This window comes from Monodelphis domestica, chromosome 8, assembly GCF_027887165.1.
Source record: "Monodelphis domestica isolate mMonDom1 chromosome 8, mMonDom1.pri, whole genome shotgun sequence".
Classification (NCBI taxonomy): Eukaryota; Metazoa; Chordata; class Mammalia; order Didelphimorphia; family Didelphidae; genus Monodelphis; species Monodelphis domestica.
The window spans coordinates 34,457,801-34,480,151 of record NC_077234.1 but is presented as its reverse complement, the minus strand read 5'-3'; the positions used below and the strand labels follow the sequence as shown (position 1 = coordinate 34,480,151).

General features: G+C 37.9%; 1 protein-coding gene across 1 annotated transcript in view; it reads right to left on the bottom strand.

Moving 5' to 3' along the window:
* FNDC3B (fibronectin type III domain containing 3B) overlaps positions 1-22,351 on the bottom strand; it is a 323,317-nt gene that overhangs the window by 53,083 nt on the left and 247,883 nt on the right. The window contains exons 7-11 of the mRNA XM_056806864.1: positions 16,140-16,198; positions 10,618-10,775; positions 9,066-9,125; positions 4,320-4,458; positions 1,521-1,574 (exon numbers count right to left, since the gene is read on the bottom strand). Of these exons, the coding sequence (XP_056662842.1) occupies positions 1,521-1,574; positions 4,320-4,458; positions 9,066-9,125; positions 10,618-10,775; positions 16,140-16,198 (470 nt within the window). The remainder of the gene's footprint in view (positions 1-1,520; positions 1,575-4,319; positions 4,459-9,065; positions 9,126-10,617; positions 10,776-16,139; positions 16,199-22,351) is intronic.

The window sequence follows — 22,351 nt, the reverse complement described above, 5'->3', positions numbered from 1 at the left end:
AGCCGATCAGAAAAGTCAAATTTCAGAAGAAAAAACTTCAAGCTGGAGTGAGAAATGGATGCATTTGAAAGCTCACCTTCACTAAGATTGTACTCATCCTTTGGGGAATGGGGAATGGGAAGATGCCCAGTCCAGCAGAGCTCATTCTCAGCTCTCTCTGACTCCTATAACATTTTCTCAGTAGGGACTGTCTGGGTGGTTTCATTTTTCATTCAGACCACCTTAAATAAAATAATGCCTTATTTGTAAGGCATCCTGGTCAAGCCCGACCTTTTAACAGGCTGTACACCCTGAGCTCATTGCTGAGTTCTTAAGAACAAGAGATCATTGTCTTTTGGTTTCTTGGAACCTGGTCTGTTCAGATGTAAACCAGATGGGGAAATGAGCTTCTGCTGAAAGTGGTGAAGGATCTTCTCCCACACATCAAATTTTATCTCACAAATGCCACTGGATCATTTTACAGTCAGTTCAACAACAACAACAACAACAACAACAACAACAACAACAAAGCCCTTTGGTTTTCCACATCTGACAAGATTTTAAATGAATTCATTTTTTTCTGGCCCAAATCTGTAATCTTCTCAATCTCTACAGATATTAGTTATCTTGCATTTGGAATGGACCTTCTTCCTAGTCCCACTATTTCCTGTGCCAAAAATCTCCAGGCTGTTTGTAAAAATCACTGATACTGAGATCACCAGGGGGAAATAGAAGAGAGTAACAAAAATTGACCAAATAGAACCAAATCCCAGGCTGCTAAAATGAATGGCACAAGTTAGAAATATCGGCCTTTTGAGGCAAGTGTTTTCAAGTTGAGGATTTGTCAATCAGTGTCATGCCAGCCTTGGAACAAGGCCCTCACAACAATCAATACAAAGCTGAATTTAGTATGAAGCCAAGAGGGTACTGAATGTAAAAACAAAAACACTCCATTATGCCATAAGATGGTGGCATCCACTCCCACATGAAGTTCACAGAATACGGAGACTCCAGAATAGCTCTAGACTAAAATGGAACACAAGAATTTTCAAAGCACAAAGCACAAAATGAGATATTGACTTTGAGTCAAGTGGCCCAATGAGTCAAGATGAGAAATGGAGGGGAAAAAAGAAACATTTTTCTTCATCCATAAACATGATTTTTACCATTTAAAATTCAAATTTAATTGTGATGGCTTATGGGCACCATCAAAAGATTAAATGATGCCTGATTAACAGATATATAGACATGGAACAAAACTGTCAGAAATGATAAGAAAGATGAACCTATTTTTTTCTTGAGTAGCATCCTTGAACATAAATGAGATTTATTAATTTCAATGAGAGCTGTAGGCCTACCATTTTGTTATGCCTTAGTTTTCAATAGCCAGTAATTACAATGGAGTCGTTCCAATTTTTCCATTCTCCATATAGTTATTATTTGTGAAAAATATTTAACACTAGTATGATGCCATTTATTCATTAAGCTTTGTTTGAAATAAATGAATGTTATTTTAACAGGTAGATAAAAAAGATGCCTACCTCATCCCATTCTAAAAGGTAGCTGGTGACTTTTGAACCGTTGTCTATAGGTGCCTTTAAAAAAATAAAGGAAACAAAAGGAAATTAGTGTAGCTTAAAAAAATCACATGTCCTATCCCTGTGCCTCTCTTATGATATGCCTGAGATCTTACTGGTTACCTCCCCTTGCCAGTGTAGACTGTAGCCCACCCTTGTCTTCTGTTCTTGTGTGGTGTTTCAACGTATCTTCCACAGAAAATCTACCCAATGCTTTCCTCCTATTCTTCAAAGTCTCAAGAGTACCAAAGACTACCATATTACTGTACACTTTGCAAGTCCTCTCAAGACAACTTCCTTCTCACCTCCAAATACCCATCACATCCAACCCAACCCTTCACCAACCAATCCAGAAAACCAATCTTACAATTTTTCTTCCAGATGCTACTGAACAGCACTCATGTCCCTAGGTAACTCACTTTATGTTTATTCATAAATCACGCTAGAGTGAGCATGTTCTATACAAAACCAGCTATACTTTTAAACTTCCCAAGGGAGGAAGTCATGCATTGGATTTCATTTTTTGGATGCCACTCTTAAGAGTTTTGCAAATAATGGGCAATCAATTCATGTAGTTGACACATTGACAAGAGTAGTTGGAATATTTTTGCTGGTTTTCTTCTCTCAGTAGCAAAGCAAATTAAAGTATAGTGGAGAGGGGGAGAAGGAGGGCATGGACTGCCACCATACCACCAAAGAGCTGTTTAGAGAAAACTCCTGTCTACTGATCTCTTGTATCTTGATAAATCCTGAAGTCCGGTGGAAGGGGTCGGGGAGGGAGACCCATCATAAAGAAATTAAAAGTGAAACTGAAATAGGGGCTTTCATTTCCAAAGTAATGAAGAAGCTGGGGAAATGCTGTTGAGGACTAAGGCAAAAAAAAGGGAAAACATTGATGTGACAGAGTTGCTTTTTTTCTTCTTAATTATTAAAACTGCTGGGATGGCCATGGACCACCCAAGACCACAATTTCATCCAGTTGGTTTCAAGCAGAGTCTAAATCTGTGATTCCCAACCCTTGTTGTTGTGTAATTCCCCAGGCTATCTTTAGTTATCTTGACAGAGGTACCACGAGATCCTCAAAACAAAACTGGTAATTAATTCTGTTTCTCTAAGAGTTAAAAATAGGCCAAACAGCACTTTTTGGAGGTGTTTACATGTCAAGAAATCAAGCCAACAACGACAGGGAGCTTTGAGTCCAGAAAGGTGGGTAATCACTGACCTGGATTATCCTTGGAAGCCAGGAGAGAAAATAGGATGGTTCAGTTTCTAAGCCAATTTCAACTTTGGCCTATTGACTGAGACTTCATCTTGACTATTGGATAATAATATCACTTGGTTGCCTGCCCAGGTAGGATCATCGGGTAGGCCTATACTTCCCAGGTAATCACTACATTTCACTGGATGTTCTAGAACTACCAGGTGGAAATAATCCTTCTAGTAAGTGGTTTTCTCAGCTGTCTTTCTCTGTTTATAAGCACCCAGGTCTTCAGGCAAAGTCTGGATAAGCACTGATCACACTGGAGAAGTGGGATACCATACTGGGGCTTCTTGGTTAAGTATGGCTTGAGAGATTTGGTCACCAAGGTCCCTTCTATCTCTGACACACTTTATTAGCTTTTACCACCTTCCAGAAGAATTCACTAGTTCTGCCTCTAAACAATAACAGTTAGAAAACTCTGGACCAATTTGGCCTTTCTGGATTGGACTAGCATCAGACCTTATAGACCATGTCTAGTAGTTTTTAGGAAGAAGGAAATGCCTCTAAAATTTTCAGGTCAGCGAATTTTGTAAAAAATCAACATTGGAAATATAATTCAATAATAAATTGGGGACTAACAATAACTGCCTGCTGTTATCTGCTCTCTTTGAAATGCATAAAAGGTATTTCCTTGAAATATTTTATAATTGCTACCTTTAGTTACTTTATACTTCTGCTGGGGACCTGGACTTGGTCTACATCTAGTCTCCATTAGGAAGGTTTTACTAGAGTTTAGACTACGTTTACATATTTAATTCAAGTTCAGTCTCATATTTAAAAGCACGTCTACACATCGATTCAGTGATTGTGTTCAAAGATTATCCTAATTTTCATCCTGGTTTTTGGCCAATTCTTTTTCTACACGCCAACTGATCTATGACCTATGCATAGAAATACTCAATAGGATTTGAAAAGTGCTGCTCACTATGATCATTGATTGCAACAAGGAGAATCACAACTACTCCAAACTCTTAATCTTTATTGAGAAAAAAAGGAAATCAAGAAGTCACGGGAATCTTTAATTTGATTAAAATCATGAAACACAAGAGGACATTCTAATCGTCAAATGGACTCACAATCTCATTGTTGGGGGGTCAACCCTTTCAGAATGCAGGCCAGAGTAATCGCCTCGCTGCCTAGTCTATGTAATATGGTAAAGTTTAGTTTAAGTTTTAATTGTGACTGTTTAACACTCATGCTCTGAATCTGACCACTGAATTCCCCCTATGGTGATAGCTAGAAATGCATTCGCTGGCTCCCACTAAAATCAATAAGTAAATAAATACAAATTATTTCCAAATCTCCCCCTTTTAAATTTCGGTTCCACTTGGACCACAAACCCAATTAAGAGCACCCAACTGGACCCATTCACCGTATGGACTCATGAAACAAATCATAAAAACTAGTCATTGAAGTTTTTACCTAAAAGTTAAATAACGATCAACAAATAACAACTCAACACATGGGTCGTTTGTATGATGTATTTCTGGCCCTCTACCTACCTTCCACTGTAAGGTGAGGGAACTTTTGGTCCGATGGGACAGCTTGGGAGGGTAGGGACTCTCGGGGGCGCAGCTGTGAGTGGTGAAACTAACGGGTTCCGAGCACGATCCCTTTACTGAATTGTACATAGCATATACCCTGAAAGGAAGCATAAAGACACACAGACACACACAAAAATAACACACAAATTCAGTGGCAAAGTCCAAAAATGGTCCTAATTTTTTATCTCAGTTTTGTTAAAACTTTGTTCCTTTCACACTATTCAGCTCCTGTCGGCCCTTCATCATCTCTGAATTTAGAATCACTGGGACTTGGAACGATCTTCATAGGGGTTCCTCCGTCTTATCCAAGGCCATCCCAGCCCTCCAGCTGCTACTGCCTTCCCTCCCCTAAATCCCAAGAGCTGGCACTGTTTGGTCAAGGGAAGACCCATAAGAAGCATGTCCACTCTGGTCACTTATTTCAAGGGCTGCTTTGAGGAGGGGAGATTCTGTTGAGCGCCAGAGCAGACTGGGAACTGGCACATTTCCAATTCCAATTCAAGGGATCAGCTTTGATTTTGGGAAACAGAGCCCAATCTCTCGACAACAAATCACGCAAGAAAGATGCCTGCTACTCTGGTTCTTAGCCCATGCATATTTTTTCTAGGGGCATGAACTAAGTTTTTAATTGGACATCTGAAAATGTTTCAAACTCTATTACTTAAGGCTTTCAAATCTGCGGGGGCATTGGAACCTGGGGCTTTTGGTTTTTTCATTTAAACCTAAAACTGGAACATGATTTTTGTCTGTCCTTTCCTCAAAAAAATGAAGAATAATCTTTAGTCCAAAGTTTGTAGAGATCCAGCAAACCACACCTACCAAAATAAACAATTTTACTTTTGTCTAAGCCAAAAAAATTTGTTACCCTCTGATGCTTCATTTCATATAAAAAATTTATTTTGACTGAATTATTATTTGGCCAATCTGAGATTTCATGATTAAAGGGAAATCACGGTGTGGAAATTCCCTCTACTTATGCTGACGATTGTCTTGTCTAAAATGGATAGTGTTAAAGGAGAGTTGCCTATGATGGCAATGAGGGGCCAGGGACACTGATATAACTGATATAAAATTCTATGAGTGTTCTGGATTCTACCAAAAAAAGAGAAACCAGAAGAGAATATAATGGCATGTTAAAGATCAGTTTAGGCAAACCATCAGGATGATGTCTTTGCTAAATATCAACCCTACAGGATTCCTACTAATCAGAAATGTATGTTTTATATAACAATGCTGATCAGAATTTAAATTGACTTTAGGAGTCCTATTTGTAGGCAGAAAAAGAAGTCAAATGTGAGAATCCTACATTTTCTCAGGTTAAAAGTGGGACACACAGACACTTCCCAGCTGTGTGACCCTGGGCAAGTCACTTGACCCCCATTACCTAGCCCTTACCACTCTTCTGCCTTGGAGCCAATACACAGTATTGACTCCAAGATGGAAGGTAAGGGCTTAAAAAAAAAAGTGGGACACAATTAATTCATTCTATGTATTCCTATTTGTACTTTTATAGCTCCAAGTTTTCTGTTGAAATTCATTTAAAATATTTAATTCTCTTTAATGAGAAAAAAAATCAGAGAAGAAGTTTGAGGAGGAGGAGGAAGAAGAGCCTTAGGTTTCCCGATGAAGAGATTGGCTCTTTATTCCCTATATCGATCTGCCAAAAGCTCTCTCATTAGACTAGATAGAAAAACCATGTTTGGCAGGGCTTTCCATGCAATACAAGGCACTGCTCTGGTTTGGAGACATAGTTATATTTGGGAATATGGCATGACCAAATGCTTATGAAACTGAAGTACTGGGGAGGCAGCGAGGTGGCCGAGTGGATGGAGGACCAAGCTTTGAAACAGGAGCTCAAAACTTGTGACCCTGGCCACGTCACTTCACCCCCACTGCCATTTTGGACTGCTCTTCTGCCTTGGAACCAAAACACAGTAGAGTTTCTAAGACAGAAGATAAGGGTTAAAAAAAAAAGAAAAATACAACATTCCACCATCCAAAGGGAGAGAGGAGGGAAACCAAGCCCCATGATGGATGTTGGGGTGCTGCGTTGTTCTCCTCATTCACTTTGAGGTCAAATCCTGGCAAAATATTCATGAAAGAGGCACAGGAGAATTCTTAGCAATACACTGTCTGGGGTCCCCCCCGATACCCCCTTGTAACCCAATCTGCCAGTGCCCCATTGCCCTGTCAGCAGGGACGGCTGCGTACTGACAGCAGATTTTTGGAGATGTTTCATCATGTGATAATTGGTCTGGGAAACGTTATCCACAAGATCACATTGCTGGGAAAGTCTCAGAGCCAAGCTTTCCTGCGGTTGCCAAGTGATTGAGACAGGGCTTGTCACTAATAAGCCGAGACCCCCAGCATCCTGCCATGAAACTGGGGGAAAATCAAAGGTTTTACAGAGTTGTGGGGCTGGGAAGGGTCCTCAGAGCCATCTAGTCCAATGCCTTCATCTTAGGGATGAGGACTAAAGGAAAGCGAGCCGACTGGCCCAAAGTCATGGAGGTAGAATCCAACATGGCGGAGACCCAACTAAGGAATCCAAGAGCCCTTATTAGGCACCTGTGCTGGGTTCCAGACACTGGGGGGAGAAATACAAGGAATTAAACGACTGGTACCCAAGCCCACCGATTCTGAATTCATAGCCCTTTGGGAAATTAAGTGATCCTCGTGGCTTTTAATGAGAGTGATAACATGTTCTTAAATGGGTGGAATAGAGTAGGAAGCAGAGAGATAAAGGCGAGAATGTTAAGGTTTTGCTCTCGTACAGAATGAAGAGGAAAGTGCCCAAAAAAAGATGTGTCAAAGTCTAGAATAAATGTACCTGGAAAAAGATGGAAAAAAAATAAAAAAAAATAGACTATAACTGATAACGTTAATTTGGGTTCCCCCCTCCCCCCATGTCAAAATACAGCTGGGCAGGAAGGCTTCTATTGAGTCTGATATCACTGAGCTAGAAGATAGGAGGATATTGGAGCCAACTGGATGGAGACAGCCAATCCTGTGAAGATCTGCACCTTGGAAATGAGGGAATGCTGGGATTAGGGATTAGGGCTGATAGATTGCTTTGTTTGATGATCTAGACTTAAGAATGTGATAAAGAAAACAGGAATACTACAGAGTTGAGCTCAAAATGGTGTTTTGGGTACACTCCCCTGTAGAGTCACTTGTTAAATTTTTATCCTTACGTTCATGACAGGTGTACATGGAAGGGGTAGATGAGGAGGTGTTCTAGTACAACTTGGGCTGAGTATTTTTATTTATTTATTCTTAATTTAAAAAACAAAAAACAAAAAACCAAACAAACCAAAACCCTTACCTTAGTGCCATTTCTAAGAAGAGCAGCAAGGGCTAGGCAATTGGAGTTAAGTCACTTACCCAGGGTCACAAAGCAAAGAAGTGTCTGAGGTTGAATTTGAACCCAGATCCTTCTAACTCCAGGCCTGACACTCTATCCACTGAGTGACCTAACTTGAGCTGAACCACTGGTTCCTCCCTAAATACTCTAATTCTCACAGGTTTTAGACATGTTTATATAAGAGACAGAGTAAGAAGGGGATTTTTTTAAAAAGGGATGTTGTAAACAGGATGCAGGGAAAAAGCAATTGCTTTAGTCAGAGGCCTTGGATTGCTATGTCAGTCACTACTGGGGTGACCTTAAAGTCCTTCAACATCTCTGGACCTCAGTTTTCTCAACTGACAAATGAGGGGATTAGATGATCTCTAAAGTACCTGATGCTGTGGTCTATGACCTAAGTACATTCATAAAAGAAATTTTTATGAGTAAAATATTTACACTGTAGTAAATTCATTTCAGAAAATTTAACTTAAATTTTAATTTAATTTAAATGGAGAAATCTAACACTGCAGTAAAATAATAAAAAGCCATGTCAGAAAAATCTATATAAAATAAACATGTAGTTCAATAATCATAATTGTTATTAATAATAATTTAATAAAAATAAAATGTAAAGTTCTCTAATAGAAAATATGTTCTTTTGCACTAATAATTTACTAGTCTTAAGGCTCAAAAACAGTAAGCTCTTTATAATATCACTAAAGGTTTATAATTTCAGTGATCTGTAATTTTGTCAGTGTGATTATGTCCACCAATTCTACTCATAACAACAGCTAATCTGCATTGGTAGAGGAAGTTTTCTTTTTACTGGTTCAGGAAATGCACAAAATGAATAAAAAGTAATAGAAAGGTGGAGGAGTATTTAAACTTACCATTATATGATTTCATTACCAGAAAAGGTTTTTTTAAAAGTTTTTTATGATAGTCTAAGATCAGAATGACACATGCTTGAAATCTTAAGGGCAAATGAGAGGGGGGGGGTAGAGAAAAAAAGAAAGGAAGAAAGAAAGAGAGAGGGAAAGAAAGAAAAAGTGAGGGAAAGAAAGAAAAAGGGAAAGAAGAAAATAAAGAGAAAGAAAGGAAGGAAGACATAGAAAGAGAGAGAAAGAAAGAAAGAAAGAAAGAAAGAAAGAAAGAAAGAAAGAAAGAAAGAAAGAAAGAAAGAAAGAAAGAAAGAAAGAAAGAAAGAAAGAAAGAAAGAAAGGAAGGAAGGAAGGAAGGAAGGAAGGAAGGAAGGAAGGAAGGAAGGAAGGAAGGAAAGACAAGGAAGAAAACATGCTATATATTAACACCAGAGATTTAGATTTTCTAAAACAAACATTTTGGGCACCATAACTCACCTGACATGGTAATCTGTGGCTGGCCTAAGGTCTTTCAGGCTACATTCTAATTCTTCTCCACTAAAAAGAGAAACCATCCATTAAGTTTTGAAAACAGCTTTAGAAATAATACAGGTACTAGTTTTTGGTTCCAAAGGAGAAGAATGAAAATGAGCAATTGGACTGGAGAATTCCAGTAAGATAGGGAATAAACAACATTTTTACATTCTGAAGATGGAAGAATCAATTTTCCCAAAGGGATAGTCCTCAAACCAGCAGTTGGTTTGCCTTCTTTAGTAGGATGGACCCAATTTATAATGATCATTTCTAACAATCAAGTCTAGGGATCTAATGTTATCCTCCTTGTCAACTGATGACAGATGCTGAAGTCAACAAAAATAAAATGAGTATCCTCAACGTAACAATCTGAGTTTCTCACCATGTACATTTTGTGCTTATGTTATTTTGTGACTCCATTAGGACTACAAATTCCTTGTGCACAAGGACTATTTATTCTGGTTGTACCTAAGCATCTAGAACTGACTTCTGTAAACAGCATGCTTGTTGAATTGAATTAGAAATAATTTGGAACAAGTCAGAACCCAGGCTACTTGACTCATCTAATATTCTCAAAATGGATGTGGCCAATTCTGCTAGGAAACTCTCCTTACTTCCCCTGGCATTTTCTTTCTGATGCTCTCTATTAATTATTCAATTTTTAAAAAATCATAGAAAATGTATTTTTAAATAAACTCAAAGGTAGAAATGTAGTCAAATTTTAGTTTCAAATTTTAGAAAAGATGTTATGAATAGAAAACAGCCTTTTGAATTAAAGAGGAAGCCCCCAAATCACGAATAGTTATGTTCTAAAAGTTTCCTGCCAAATGGCTGATTGGATCTTGGAACAAATTTTCCCAGAGCATCAACATTCAATGTAGTTGTTGAGTTCTCAGGCAGACCCCCAAAATCTATTTCCTCCACAGTGTGCCTGAAACCTGTCAGTACTCCGCTAATAGCCCTAAAGACTCTAATGGGCATCAGTGGGGAATATTAGCTGTTCTTGACTTGGGTTAGTAGTCATTTGTTCTCACTTTGCATAGTGAAGACAGAGACAGTCAGCCCTTCGAGCTCTCTAATTCCATGGCAGAAGTGGGTTTTTTTCTGTTCTATTTACTTATAATGACTCCTAGAGACTGAGGCAGAGAGATAAATTATAGGAAAGATCTTGGGTCCTATGAATTTAGACTTAGAAGTGACTTTAGAATCCCAAATCCTCATTTTATGGATAAAAAAACTGAAATACAAAAGGGTTCAATGACTGCTAGAGGCTCACACAGCTAGCAAACTGGCTGAGGTGGGATTTGAGCCCAGGTCTTCCTGATTCTGATTCTATGGTTCTTGATTACATCATATTGCCTCTCAGAAAAGACAAAGGTGTCACAACTGCTACTACTTAACATAAACTTTAATAAATAAATTTTGCTCATTAGAGAAATGAATGGCAAACATAATAAACCAAGGTTATTCCTTTCTGGGGGAAGAAAATAGAAATAAATAATTCCTACACCCTTACCTGTAAATTATTTTGTACTTTCCATCCCTCCCTTTGTCTGATAAGGCCACTTCATAGCTGTAGGGGTAGGGTGGGCTGTTGTGGGGTCTATCTCCACTTGAAAGGCCAGTGGGAGGGGACCATGTAAGCAGAACTGTCCTTGCCTGGACATTAGAAACCTAAGGGAGAAAATCAGGATAAAAGTGGTCAAAGGGATTCCATACAAATTTCCAGCTTTACACACATCAAAGGATAATCTTATTGTACTAAAAAGCCCAAATAAAACAATGAATTTTAATCAGCCCATGGGTAGAAACTTTTAATTGAAATGGCAACAAAAAGAAAGGCAAGAGATATAGTTCACCAAAATCTTAATGGCATCATGAACCACACTGTACGTCATTCAACATCTGGCCGGATAACAGAAAACATCTGTACCAACAATAATGATGTCATACGTGGTGGAGCTTCTGGGAAGAGCCCAACTGTGTCTGCTACTTTCATACAATTAAAACCAAGCTCCAACTCAACTCTCTTTCAGTTGAATTTAATAACGAAACACTGAGATTAGATAAAATGACTTGAAATATGGTTAAAAAAAAAGGTACTTGGCATGATGGGTAGCAAGCCAGGCTCAAATGAAAGAAGATCTTGGTTCCAACATTCTTTCTGACAGGTACTCACTGTGTGCCTTGGAAAGTCATCTTAACTTTCTCAATGGCCAGGAATTCTCTAATATATTAATTTGCAAATAAATTGCTGATTTGCATTGGTAGAAGGGGCATTCTGTATGGGAGTTCCAATATCAGTGAAATTATTATGTCTAGGACCTTCCTTCCCCCCTCAAAGCTCTAAGTTTATAATCATTAAATGGTAAAAAAAAAATCAATACATTCTAATGATTGGTGAAAAGTCATGGTTTGTTAATGCTTTAAAGAATAACTATGAAAAGAGCTCATTCATGAGCCTAATGAATCATGGGCTCTTCCTATCTGCATGATATGATGGTTATCATAGTCTTACTGGAATGGCTAGGGAAAAAAATTTTAAATAAATAAAATTTTTTGCTCTTATTTTCCACATCAATTACATTTCCCAATGGGGCTCTCTCCCCGAAAGAGCCATCCCTTATGACAAATAAATAAGAGACTGAATCCCCCTCCCCAATAAATAGTTCAACAAAACTAACCTGTACCTTGAAAAAAGGCTCATATTATTTGCAATGTTATAGGTTGATAGTTGCCTAGCTATGTAACGAAGGGAAGGAGATGTATTCCCATCTCCCTTCTTTGGAGTCAAGCAGGCTCATTATAATTTGAAACAACTCAGTGTCACATGTATTGTTATTATTTTTGTTGCCACCAACATTCTTTCCATTTATATTGTAGTGTATACATCTATCTATCTATCTATCTATCTATCTATCTATCTATCTATCTATCTATCCATCCATCTATCTATCTGTCTCTTTCTACCCATCCACCCATCCATCCATCTATCTGTCTTTCTAACCATCCATCCATCCATCCATCCATCCATCCATCCATCCATCCATCCATCCATCTATCTCTCTCTGTCTGTCTGTCTGTCTACCCATCCATCAATCCACTATAAATAACTGATGTCTATGGGAGTTCTCTTCTTAATCACTGACTTCCTTGGGGCTATATACTTAGTAGTGATCCTGGGGCAAGTCACTTAATCTGTATGCCTCAGTTTCCTCAACTGTAAGATGGAGATAATGACATGTATTTCCCAGAGCTATTATGAGTATGAAATCATATACTTGTAGAGCACTTAGCATAATCCTTCTATATGGAAAGTAATATATAAATGCTAGTTATTGTTAAAATAATGATAGTTATCATAGATAGGGGACTATTAGTGAGTTATTTATTAATATTAAGTATTAGTGAGTTATCAATTGAGTATCAAACTACTAAGAAAGAAAGAGAATGAAGGGTTCTGAAATAATGGACAGAAATACTTTTGTAATCTGCCAATGTAATAACATTGATAATGCATATATTATTATTACATATTACATGTACTTACTATAATTTAGTAGATACCATACTTAAGTTATGAATTTTCTTTTAAAAAGGAGATTCTTTTTCAAGAACTTTTTTATTAAATAAATTGATTAGGTCTTAGAAATAAGAGAAAGAAATGACAACTTTATACAAATTTGAGAAAATGGTATGCATTAAGCAATAACCGGTATTGTTATAGTTCCTTAGGATTTGCAGAGTACTTTGCATATATTATCTCATTTGATTAAGCAACGATTTCTTGAATGGCTGCTTACAATAATATTCTGTCTCTCAATAAATAAATAGTGAGTATAAATCATGTCCCTTAAGATGCTAAATGGCCATGGAGTCATATCAATTTGCATTCCTGCCTTTGCAGCTTATCTGAGTGTCATTTTTCTTTTGAGAAGTTGGCTAAATTAGCATGCTACATTGCAATAAATATTCAGCTTGTGACATGAATTTTCCCCTGATTCTTTAGCTCTAGGTTTACAAAGAAAAACAATCCCTGAACCACAGCATTCTTCCATTAAGGCTACTCTGTGCCTCTTTCTGAGAACCCACTTTAGCAAGCTCAGAAAGACTAAGGGTAGCAACTAGTTTAATTTGCAATGGAAAAATACTGGCAGCTTCCCCAGAGGGGCACATAAGAATATCCTTTCTTCCAAAAAATAATTTGACAGTTATAAAAAAGTCATAAGAAAAGGGAGAGAAATTAAAATATAAGCACTGGCCAAGCAGAGACATAATTAGTCCTATCTTTGGGTAATAAGATATTTTACTTAGAAAACTCCAGAGAATTAGCAGAGATAATCTGGAGCAAACCAGAAGGGAACTGAGGTTCAGAGACATGACGTGACTTCACAGTAGACACAGAATCACAGAAGGGACCATAAGTTTATTAAAATATTAAAAGAAAAAAAGGTTCAGACCCCCCCCCCAAATTGAAAACCTTTACTATAGTATGAAAAATGGGTTTGCTGTGCATATTAATAATGGAAGTTGGTATAAAAATGAATTTAGAGGTCTTATGAAATATCCATTACTTGCCATTTATATACTCATAAAAATTATCCTTCTCTGTTTATTAAAACAATATCCTGAGGAACTGGTATAGAAAACAATTAGCCTAATTTTAGCCAGTCTGTGTTCTAGGAAGTGCTACAATTTCATTTCCTTTTAATCATTCACATCTTTGGCCAGCCTTTCCTCCCTCTGCTTTTGGCTTTCTCCCCTCCTCATTCTCATTTCCTCCCTCACCCTTGGCCATCAGTTTTAAGCAGTGAGGTCTTGCCTGAATCAGAATATCCATCACCTTCCCAACAAGCCTCCAAATTAGGGTTGCCATTTTCCTCCAGAGAGATGCTCTCCTGGCTTGGCTTTTGGGGAAGAAGCGAGAGGATGTGTGACCCAGGGAGGTATTTCAGAAGTGTGTGAAGGCATTTAGGGAGTCCCACAGAAAGGGGACTGACCTCCAGCTTCAGGGGTGTCTCAAGAGAACACCGTGAAAAAACCAGGGAAAACATACCACCCAAGAGGGCAGTCTCCAAGAAAGAGATCCTTGTACATCCAGGAATTTCACGGCCAATAGCTTCCCTCCCCGGTTCCTGATTGCCTGAGAAGTATCAAAGGGTTCTGCATCTACACAGCTGTTTACCTTTCAAGGAAATACCTCTGACATGGGATATATGCCTACATTAGGTCAGTAAGCTCACTGGTGGGCCCCTTCATTCAACTGTGGCTTGAAGTTCAATGGAGTTACTCATTAGCAAGTGTGAACAATAGTGAATGCAAAGTCCAGGTTGTGTCTATTTACAGGGCCAAGTAAACTGCTCATTAGTATTAGTGAGAATATTTCCAGCATCACTTCCAAAGAGGATTAGAGTGACTTAAAGGAGGAAGGGCTTTCCTTTTTTTTTTAAATTAAAAAAAAAATCAGATACCTCCCATTAACTATTTAAGATTATTTTTTATGTTATATTATATGAAAGCTACGGTTTTAAATTCCAAATCAATGACTTACTTTCACACAATTCCCATGGGGTGGCAGAACCCTGATGCCATGTCCTAGAAACTGTAGTTTAATCCAAAAATAGTTGTTTATGCTTTTGTCTAATTGATAAAATAACTCTTCTGATACAACTGTGGATGGGTTAAATTGGATTACTGAATTTAAAGCTGGAAAGGACAACCCTCTTGTCCCCGACACCATTTTACAGAGGAAGAAATGGAGGTCCAGAGAGGGGAAAGGACTTTGGGCAAGTCCTAGGCTTAGCTATAGAGCTGGCATTTGGACTTAGATTTAGTCTCTAAATCTAGTCTTCTTTCCAGGTGCTTCACTCCAACGACATGGCTTCCCAGCCCAAGAGACAGAAGTTTCCATTACTTTCCACTTCAGGGATACCAGCAGGAAAGAAAGGAATTCAATCATGCCTATTTACATACATAGATGTGCCAACATGACAGAGAGATGGATGGATGGATGGACAGACATTCTGACAAACAGAAAGACATATTTAAATCACAGATCTAGAAAGAATCTCTCTCATTCAACAGATGAGTAAATGACATCTAGAGACTTAGTGAATTGTCCAAGTTCCAACGGGAAGGCAGAAACAGACCTAGGATGTCTTCTGAGTCTAAATCCCAAGCTCTTTCTACTGAACTATAGAATGCTAAACCACCGTATAACATTATCTATACAGGAAATCATAGGCATCTAAATGCTTTTTTGATAAAACTCCAAACTTCTTTGAAAATAAAGAGATGGACAATTTATATCAGTGGAGCACAAAATCTGGTAACTCTTAACGTCGAAGAGATGTCCCAACTCTTACAGAGAGGGTTTGAAAAATGGGTCAGCGTTCAAAAAAAAAATAATAATGATTGGAGGAACTTGTGTTTCCAGGTTGAGCCAGAAAAGACTTCCTCAGGGGCGGATATGCCCAGTCTTAGGAGAAAGACCGAGCCAACATGTTGGCTTTTTAAATTTGGATTTCAGAGCACCTACAAGTTAGAAACCTAAATATTTAAACCACAAAATCTCTGATTTTTGTTTACTCCAGATGGAATGAATATTCTGGACATAATCTCTTCCTGATAACATCTAAATATTAGTATGGAATTAACCAGTCAAAATAATTAGAGTACCAGTTTGGGTTAAGCTGCTATTTATATGGGTAAGGAGATATTTTCCAAAAGAAAACATAAGACCATTCTGGGCTGAGGATCTGAAAAAGGAAATCCTGAGGTGCTTGGAAGGCGGGAAGAATATCCCTTTGCGCGCACAACGCCTAAAAATAAAGAGGTTTGAGTATACGATGACAACACAGGAGTCTCCTGTTCAGGATTCTTCATGCTCTATTAATAACCAAAGACGATTTCATATTTTATGAGGAACCTGCAAAGGTTCATGGCCCTTCCTCTGAACTACCATCTGCTGGAAAAAAAGAATATAATGTGAAATATTTATGAGACGGTCATTGATGCTGAGAAATCCTGAAGACATACCTGTGGTTTCTCAATTCCTGAAAGAATGTCTTGAACCCTCTTTGCTTCCGAGTCATACTCTATGGGGGGAAAAAAAAGAAAAGAGAAGAGAAAAGCAGGTTACTACCGGTAGATGGCACCCACTCCCAAATCTGTTGTCTTTTCACAATGGAGCCATTACCACCCAGCGTCTTCTAACAAGTGACTACCGGCAACAGTTTTCTATTAGGAAATGAAAACCACAAGAGACGGACGTTGTCTTTGAAGAGGACAAACTCTGGACGAGGACAGGAGTCTTGGTTGGAGGGATGTGGGACACGCTAATTTGGAAACACGTCCAGTTGGGATACACATGCTGATGAGTGTAACACTAGGTTTCACTTAGCAAAATGGCAGCCTTCTGAGAAAGATTTGGGGCTGGAAGGAGCTCTGGGCACAAGGCAGGCAGGGGTGGAAGTGGGTGGGAAGCTCTACAATTCGATTCAAAACAATTCCATTTAATTTAATTAGTTTTTATTAGGATCCAGGCACCATACCACGTACTAGAGATGAGAAGGGGTAGATGATCTTTGTATGCCCAGTGCCTAGAGATACCTACTGAATGCTGGTTAATGGATCAAATCTTTGGCAACTTATATTTTCATCCCTCTCTAGGCTATATGTCTGACCCTCCTTTTAAAGAGAAGAGGCAAGAACAAAAGACTGAGAAAGATAAGGCTAATGGCATTCAAGAAAAGGATTGCAGAAGATTGTAAGCCCTCTAAGGACAAATACAGTTTAATTTCTATCTTTGTATATCTAGTGATGGACTTGGTACTGGCTAGTAGAATGTAGTTGGGACAAAGTTGAGCCTAAAAAAATTGAAGAGTCTACGCTTAACAAGTCTGTCAGTGACAATTAGAGAAGAGATGAGGCAATAATATCTGGAAGAAGCAGCAAGCTTGAGAACTGTTTTCAAAGGAAGAAGAGAATAAATAATAATAGAAAAGAAAAAGACGAGACCCAGAGATGGGTTTAGGATGCTGTGAAGCAAATGGAGATGGGTGCAAGAATACTTTAGGATGTGCAGGCTAAGAGCTTTGAGGGAGTGACAGGAGATAAAGGACTGTAAAAGAAAGATAATGATTTCAAAGTGAAATTGTCCCGTAAAAAGCAGCCTTATGTCCAAGGGATGGTGAACATAAAAGCAGGGGTCAAGTTACTGGGAAGTGAGAGAAATGCAGAGGAAAGAAAAGATAATAAAACATTAAAAAAATTCTCCAAAGGAAACAAGCAAACAACAAAAAATCAACTCAAGGGTTACAAACAAATAGGGAGATACTGCTTGTGTTTTCTCAGAAAAAGGAGAATAACTTTTATGTTGAAAACGACAACAAAAATTGCTAACGGAGTTGATGTCCAAGATAAGTAAGGAGATATTAGGTAAGCACTTGGTGGGTCCAATGGATTGAAGCAATGGGAACCCATGAACTTCATCCTAAAAAAAACCAGAAATAAAACTGGCTGATGTGATGGCTTAGTTGTCACCTGCTGCCAGTGATATTTGAAAAATAGTAAAGCCCCCCCAAAAGGATGCCACGTGACTGGAGAAGGGGTAAATGTCCCAATTAAAAGAACCAACAAAGCAGAAAACAGAGTTCTACAACTATAAACTGGTGATTGTAACTTTGATTCCTGGGAAAATCCAAAAAGGGGTGTCATTATGAGATGGCTGGGGTTGGTTTAGATGGGGACACGGTGATTACAAAGATTTGCTTTTGTCAGGTTATGCCAGACTAATCTTGTTTCCTTTTTGGACCTGATTACCAAACTAAGAGGGGAGAGAAATACTGTAGATAGAGTTTATCCAAATATAAGTTAAGTTTTTGATGAAATATCCCACTATTATTCTTGTGGAAAAGATGGCGGCAGACAGGTTGCTTAAAGGTTCTAAAGGAACTAAGGGCATTTAGCCTGGAGAAGAGGATCCTAAGGGACACGGTAGCTGTGTTCAAACATCTCAAGGGCTGTCATGTGGGGAGGGAAGACAGGTTCTCTTTGGCACCAGAGGGCAGAACCAGGAAGGATGAATGCTGGGCTATGCAGAGAGTGGATTGGGCTGCTTTGAGAAGCTTTTCTCTTCCCTTGGATGTCTTTGGGCAAGCTGAGAGAGGACCACTGGTATTAATTCTAGTGCCTTCCATCTCTGTTAATTATTTCCTATCTACCCCCATACAAATCTTGTTTTGTACAAAATTGTTTAATTGTTGTCTCTTCATTAGATTGTCAGTTTCTTGAGGGCAGGGATTGTCTTTTGCTCCTTTTTGTATCCCCAAAACTTAGCATAGTGCTTGGCATGTGGTAGGCAAATGCTGCTAGATTACAAAGGGGATTTCTTTTGTTTTGGGGTGACCACCCCCAATTTTTTTGATAATTATCAAATGATCAGATCCTATGATTTCATGATTATTGCTATATTTCACATACACTTTAAAAAATTATACTAACATAAAAGTTTTATAAATAATCCTTTTTATTCTTCACTGGCTATTGAAATGCTCTTGTTTATTGATGATAGTTAAGTTCATAATAAAAAAAGAAGATAAGAGAAAGAACATGGAGTCAGGAAGTAACAAGTTCAAATCCTGTGTGAGACACTGACTAGTTGTGGGACACTGGATCAGTCATTTAACCTCAATTTGCCCCTCAGTTTCCTCATTTGTATAATAAGAATTTGTATAACAATAATAATGATAGCTTCTATCTACCTTGCCGGGTTGTTTGAAGGAGAAAATAAAATATATGCAGCACACTTTGTGAACATTAAAGTGCTACATAACTGTTATTATTGGCAGTACACTAGAAAAGGGGGAAGAATATATCTAATATTTTGAACAATGCTACATGTATATCCCAGCGGAACTGCTCGTCAGCTTGGGGAGGGGGATGAGGGAAGGGGAGGGAAAGAACATGAATCATGTAACCATGGAAAAATATTCTAAATTAATAAATCAATAAAAAATTTAAAAATTAAAAAGGAATATATCTAATACATAGACACCTTATTGATTGTTCACCTATATGCTACCGTAGTCTAAAAGACATAGGAAAGAATACAAAACTCAATGCCCAGATTTTATATGAACTAACAGATAAGAAATAAATGTTCCAGACGAACAAAAGCTTAATTAAGGGACGGTATGATTCCACTTTAATTCTGATAATTCCAACTCCAGGCAAATAGCAAGCACTCAATAAATGTCCCCTCTTTTAATTTAATTGACTGGAGTATTAATAGAGCAATTAAGCAGATCAAAAACATCCCTTGTTTTTCTACCCTGGAAATACCATTGAATTTGAAGTGAGAGGACCTGAGTTCAAAGCATGCTTCTGGTTAGATGACCATTATAATGCTTATTTTCAATGTTTTGCAATTTCCTCATCTGCAAAATGAGAGTCAGACTAGGTGGTCTTAAAGGTCCTTCCAGCCCTAAAATCTTCCTGGGTGCAGACTAGGGGTGTAGAATGAGGGACGAGCATCATTCAACGTGTGGACTGACTCTGCTTGACTGTGGAGGGAGGATGTTATAGGGGCTAGAGTGAGGGAGGAAGAATGTTACTGGGAAATGATAGCATGATAGTGATGTTTAAAAAAGCAGCATTAAAGCTTTTCAAAAAGGACTCAATCTGGTGGCAGCTGCATATAAAATATTCCTCAAAAGTTAATGCGCCAATATGAATATGTTGTCTTTCCCAACATGATCAGAATAACTAAGTTAATTCAATTCACCACGCATTTCTCCCTTATGAAACGCGGACATGTGTCTGAGAGTGCCTTGGACGTGACTTGTTCTGCTCACCAAATCTCCATGGCCCAGCTGTACCTCAAATGGACGCTATGAGGGAAACCAGCAAGGAACCTGCGGCCATGGGCTCCCAGGAAGGGAGACTGTGGGTGGAGAGAAAAGGGGCAGAAATTGAATGCAATTCTGTAAGAAAATTAAAGTTTTCAAAAAGGTAACAGCCTTCTGCTATCAGGGGGCTTTATTCTAATATTCTCTCTCCTATTTGGGGCGGCTAGCTGTGGAGCAGCTGCATTTTGTCTTTTGAAAACGGACGCCTTTTAGTTTTACAACATATATATTTTTAAGCTTTCAAGTCTTTGGGAATCTTTATTTTAATTTATTGAAATCCTCCACTTTTCAATCTTCTTAATTTCTGAATTACTGTTGTTCAGTGGGCTTTCCCTTATAATAAAAAATGAAAATTAAAGTGACAAAAAATGAAAAAGACTCCCAAATCCTCCAGTTCAGCTAAAGTAATCAATGAATAAAGTGAGTCTGACAGTATAGTATGTTTCATGGTCAAGCTCCTCTGAAAGGAGGAAAAAAATGCATTTCCTCAACTCTTTTCTAATTGGTCATTGTATCTGATTGGTATTTATATATATTGGTATTTGGTTGGTAATTATATATGTAATTACACTGTTCAGTTTTTTATGTTCTTTTACTTTTAATATTCTTTGCATTTACAGTGTTGCAATTATGGCAATGTTGACTCTAGTTCTGCTTGTTTGGCTTTGCATCAATTCATCAGTCTTTTAATACGTCTGAATTTTTCATATGCCTTCTTTCCTACAGTGTAAGAATGTTTCCTTCTGTGTTCATGCACTGCCATTTTTGTAAGCATTACCCAATGGATGGGCAACAACTACTATGTGTCTAATTCTTTTTTCTTTTAAAAAATTATTTTAACATTCTTTCCTTTTTAAATTTTGAATGACAAATTCTCTTCCACTCTCTTACACCCATTGAGAAAGCTAGCAAAATCATTATCAATTACACAGGTGAAATCTACTGTAGCCATCTCACAATTAAAAAAATTTTTTTTAAAACAAGAAAATTAGGCTTCAATTTGCACTCAGAATTCATTCGTTTTCTCTCTGGAGGTAGAGAGCATTTTTTCATCATGAGTCCTTTAAGAATTGCTTTGAATCATTGTATAGATCAGAGTAACTAATATTTTCACAACTGATTTTCATTATGACATAGTTACTGTACGTATATAATGACCTCATCATTCTGTTCATTTCAGTTTTCATCAATTCATGTCTTGCCATGATTTTTTTTCTTGAACTCCCCCCCCATGTCATTCCTTATACTATGATAATACTCCATGACAACCACATGAAACAATATTGTTAGCCATTCATTCCTCAACCAATGAGCATCCCCTCAATTTCCAATTCTTTGCCACCACTGAAAGACCTGCTCTATTTTTGTACATACAGGAAGGTCCTTTTCTGTTTTCTTTGATCTCTTTGGGGTATAGATATTGCAGGGGTACTGCTGGGTAGGTATAGTTTTAGAGACCTTTGGGTAGAGTTCCAAATTTTTTCCCCAACACGACTGGGCCAGTTTACCAATAGTTTGTATATTTTAGTTCAATATCAACAGCAAACACCAACAATTTATCATCTCCCCAGCATTTGCCATTTCTGATAGGTTTGTAGTGATACCAGTCTTGTTTTAATTTGCATTTCTATAATCAATAGCAACTTGTATTGATAGCTTTGATTTCTTCTTCTGAAAATTGCCTGTTCATATTGTTTGACCATTTATCACTTGGGGAATAGCTCTTATTTTTATAAACATGACTCAATTTCCTATATTTTAGAAATGAGGCCTTTATCAGAGAAATGCATCCTAAAATTTTCTTAATATTACTTCATTGTCTACGGTACCTTTTAGCAAAATGTAGTTTCACTTTTTAAATCTCTTTTAATTAGGTCTATTTTTGCTTGGGCTGAGAATCATGTGAAGTGTTCAGGATAGAAAAAGAAAGAAAATGCAGTTCCTCCTTCACATAGCTTACATTCTCCAAATGGAAACTTTTCCATTAGGATACTGTGGATCACTTCCAGTTTCAGTGCTCAACACTCTTGGCAACCTCTTTTTTAACCCTTACCTCCTTTCTTAGAATCAATACCGTGTATTGGTTCCAAGGCAGAAGAGTGGTGAGGGCTGGGCAATGGGGGTGAAGAGCACTCACCTTCAAAACATTTTTTTGTTTCTCATGACACTGATAATCAGAGGAACTCTAAGAAACTTATCTTCTAGGTCCATCTAGCCAAGAATATTAACATATGCACGGAAGGCGACTTTTTGAAGAAAAAAAAAACAAAAACAGCCCTTCAGGCTATTTTATAGTCTTGAGCCAATTTTTTTTTAAACCAACAACAAACACATCTTATA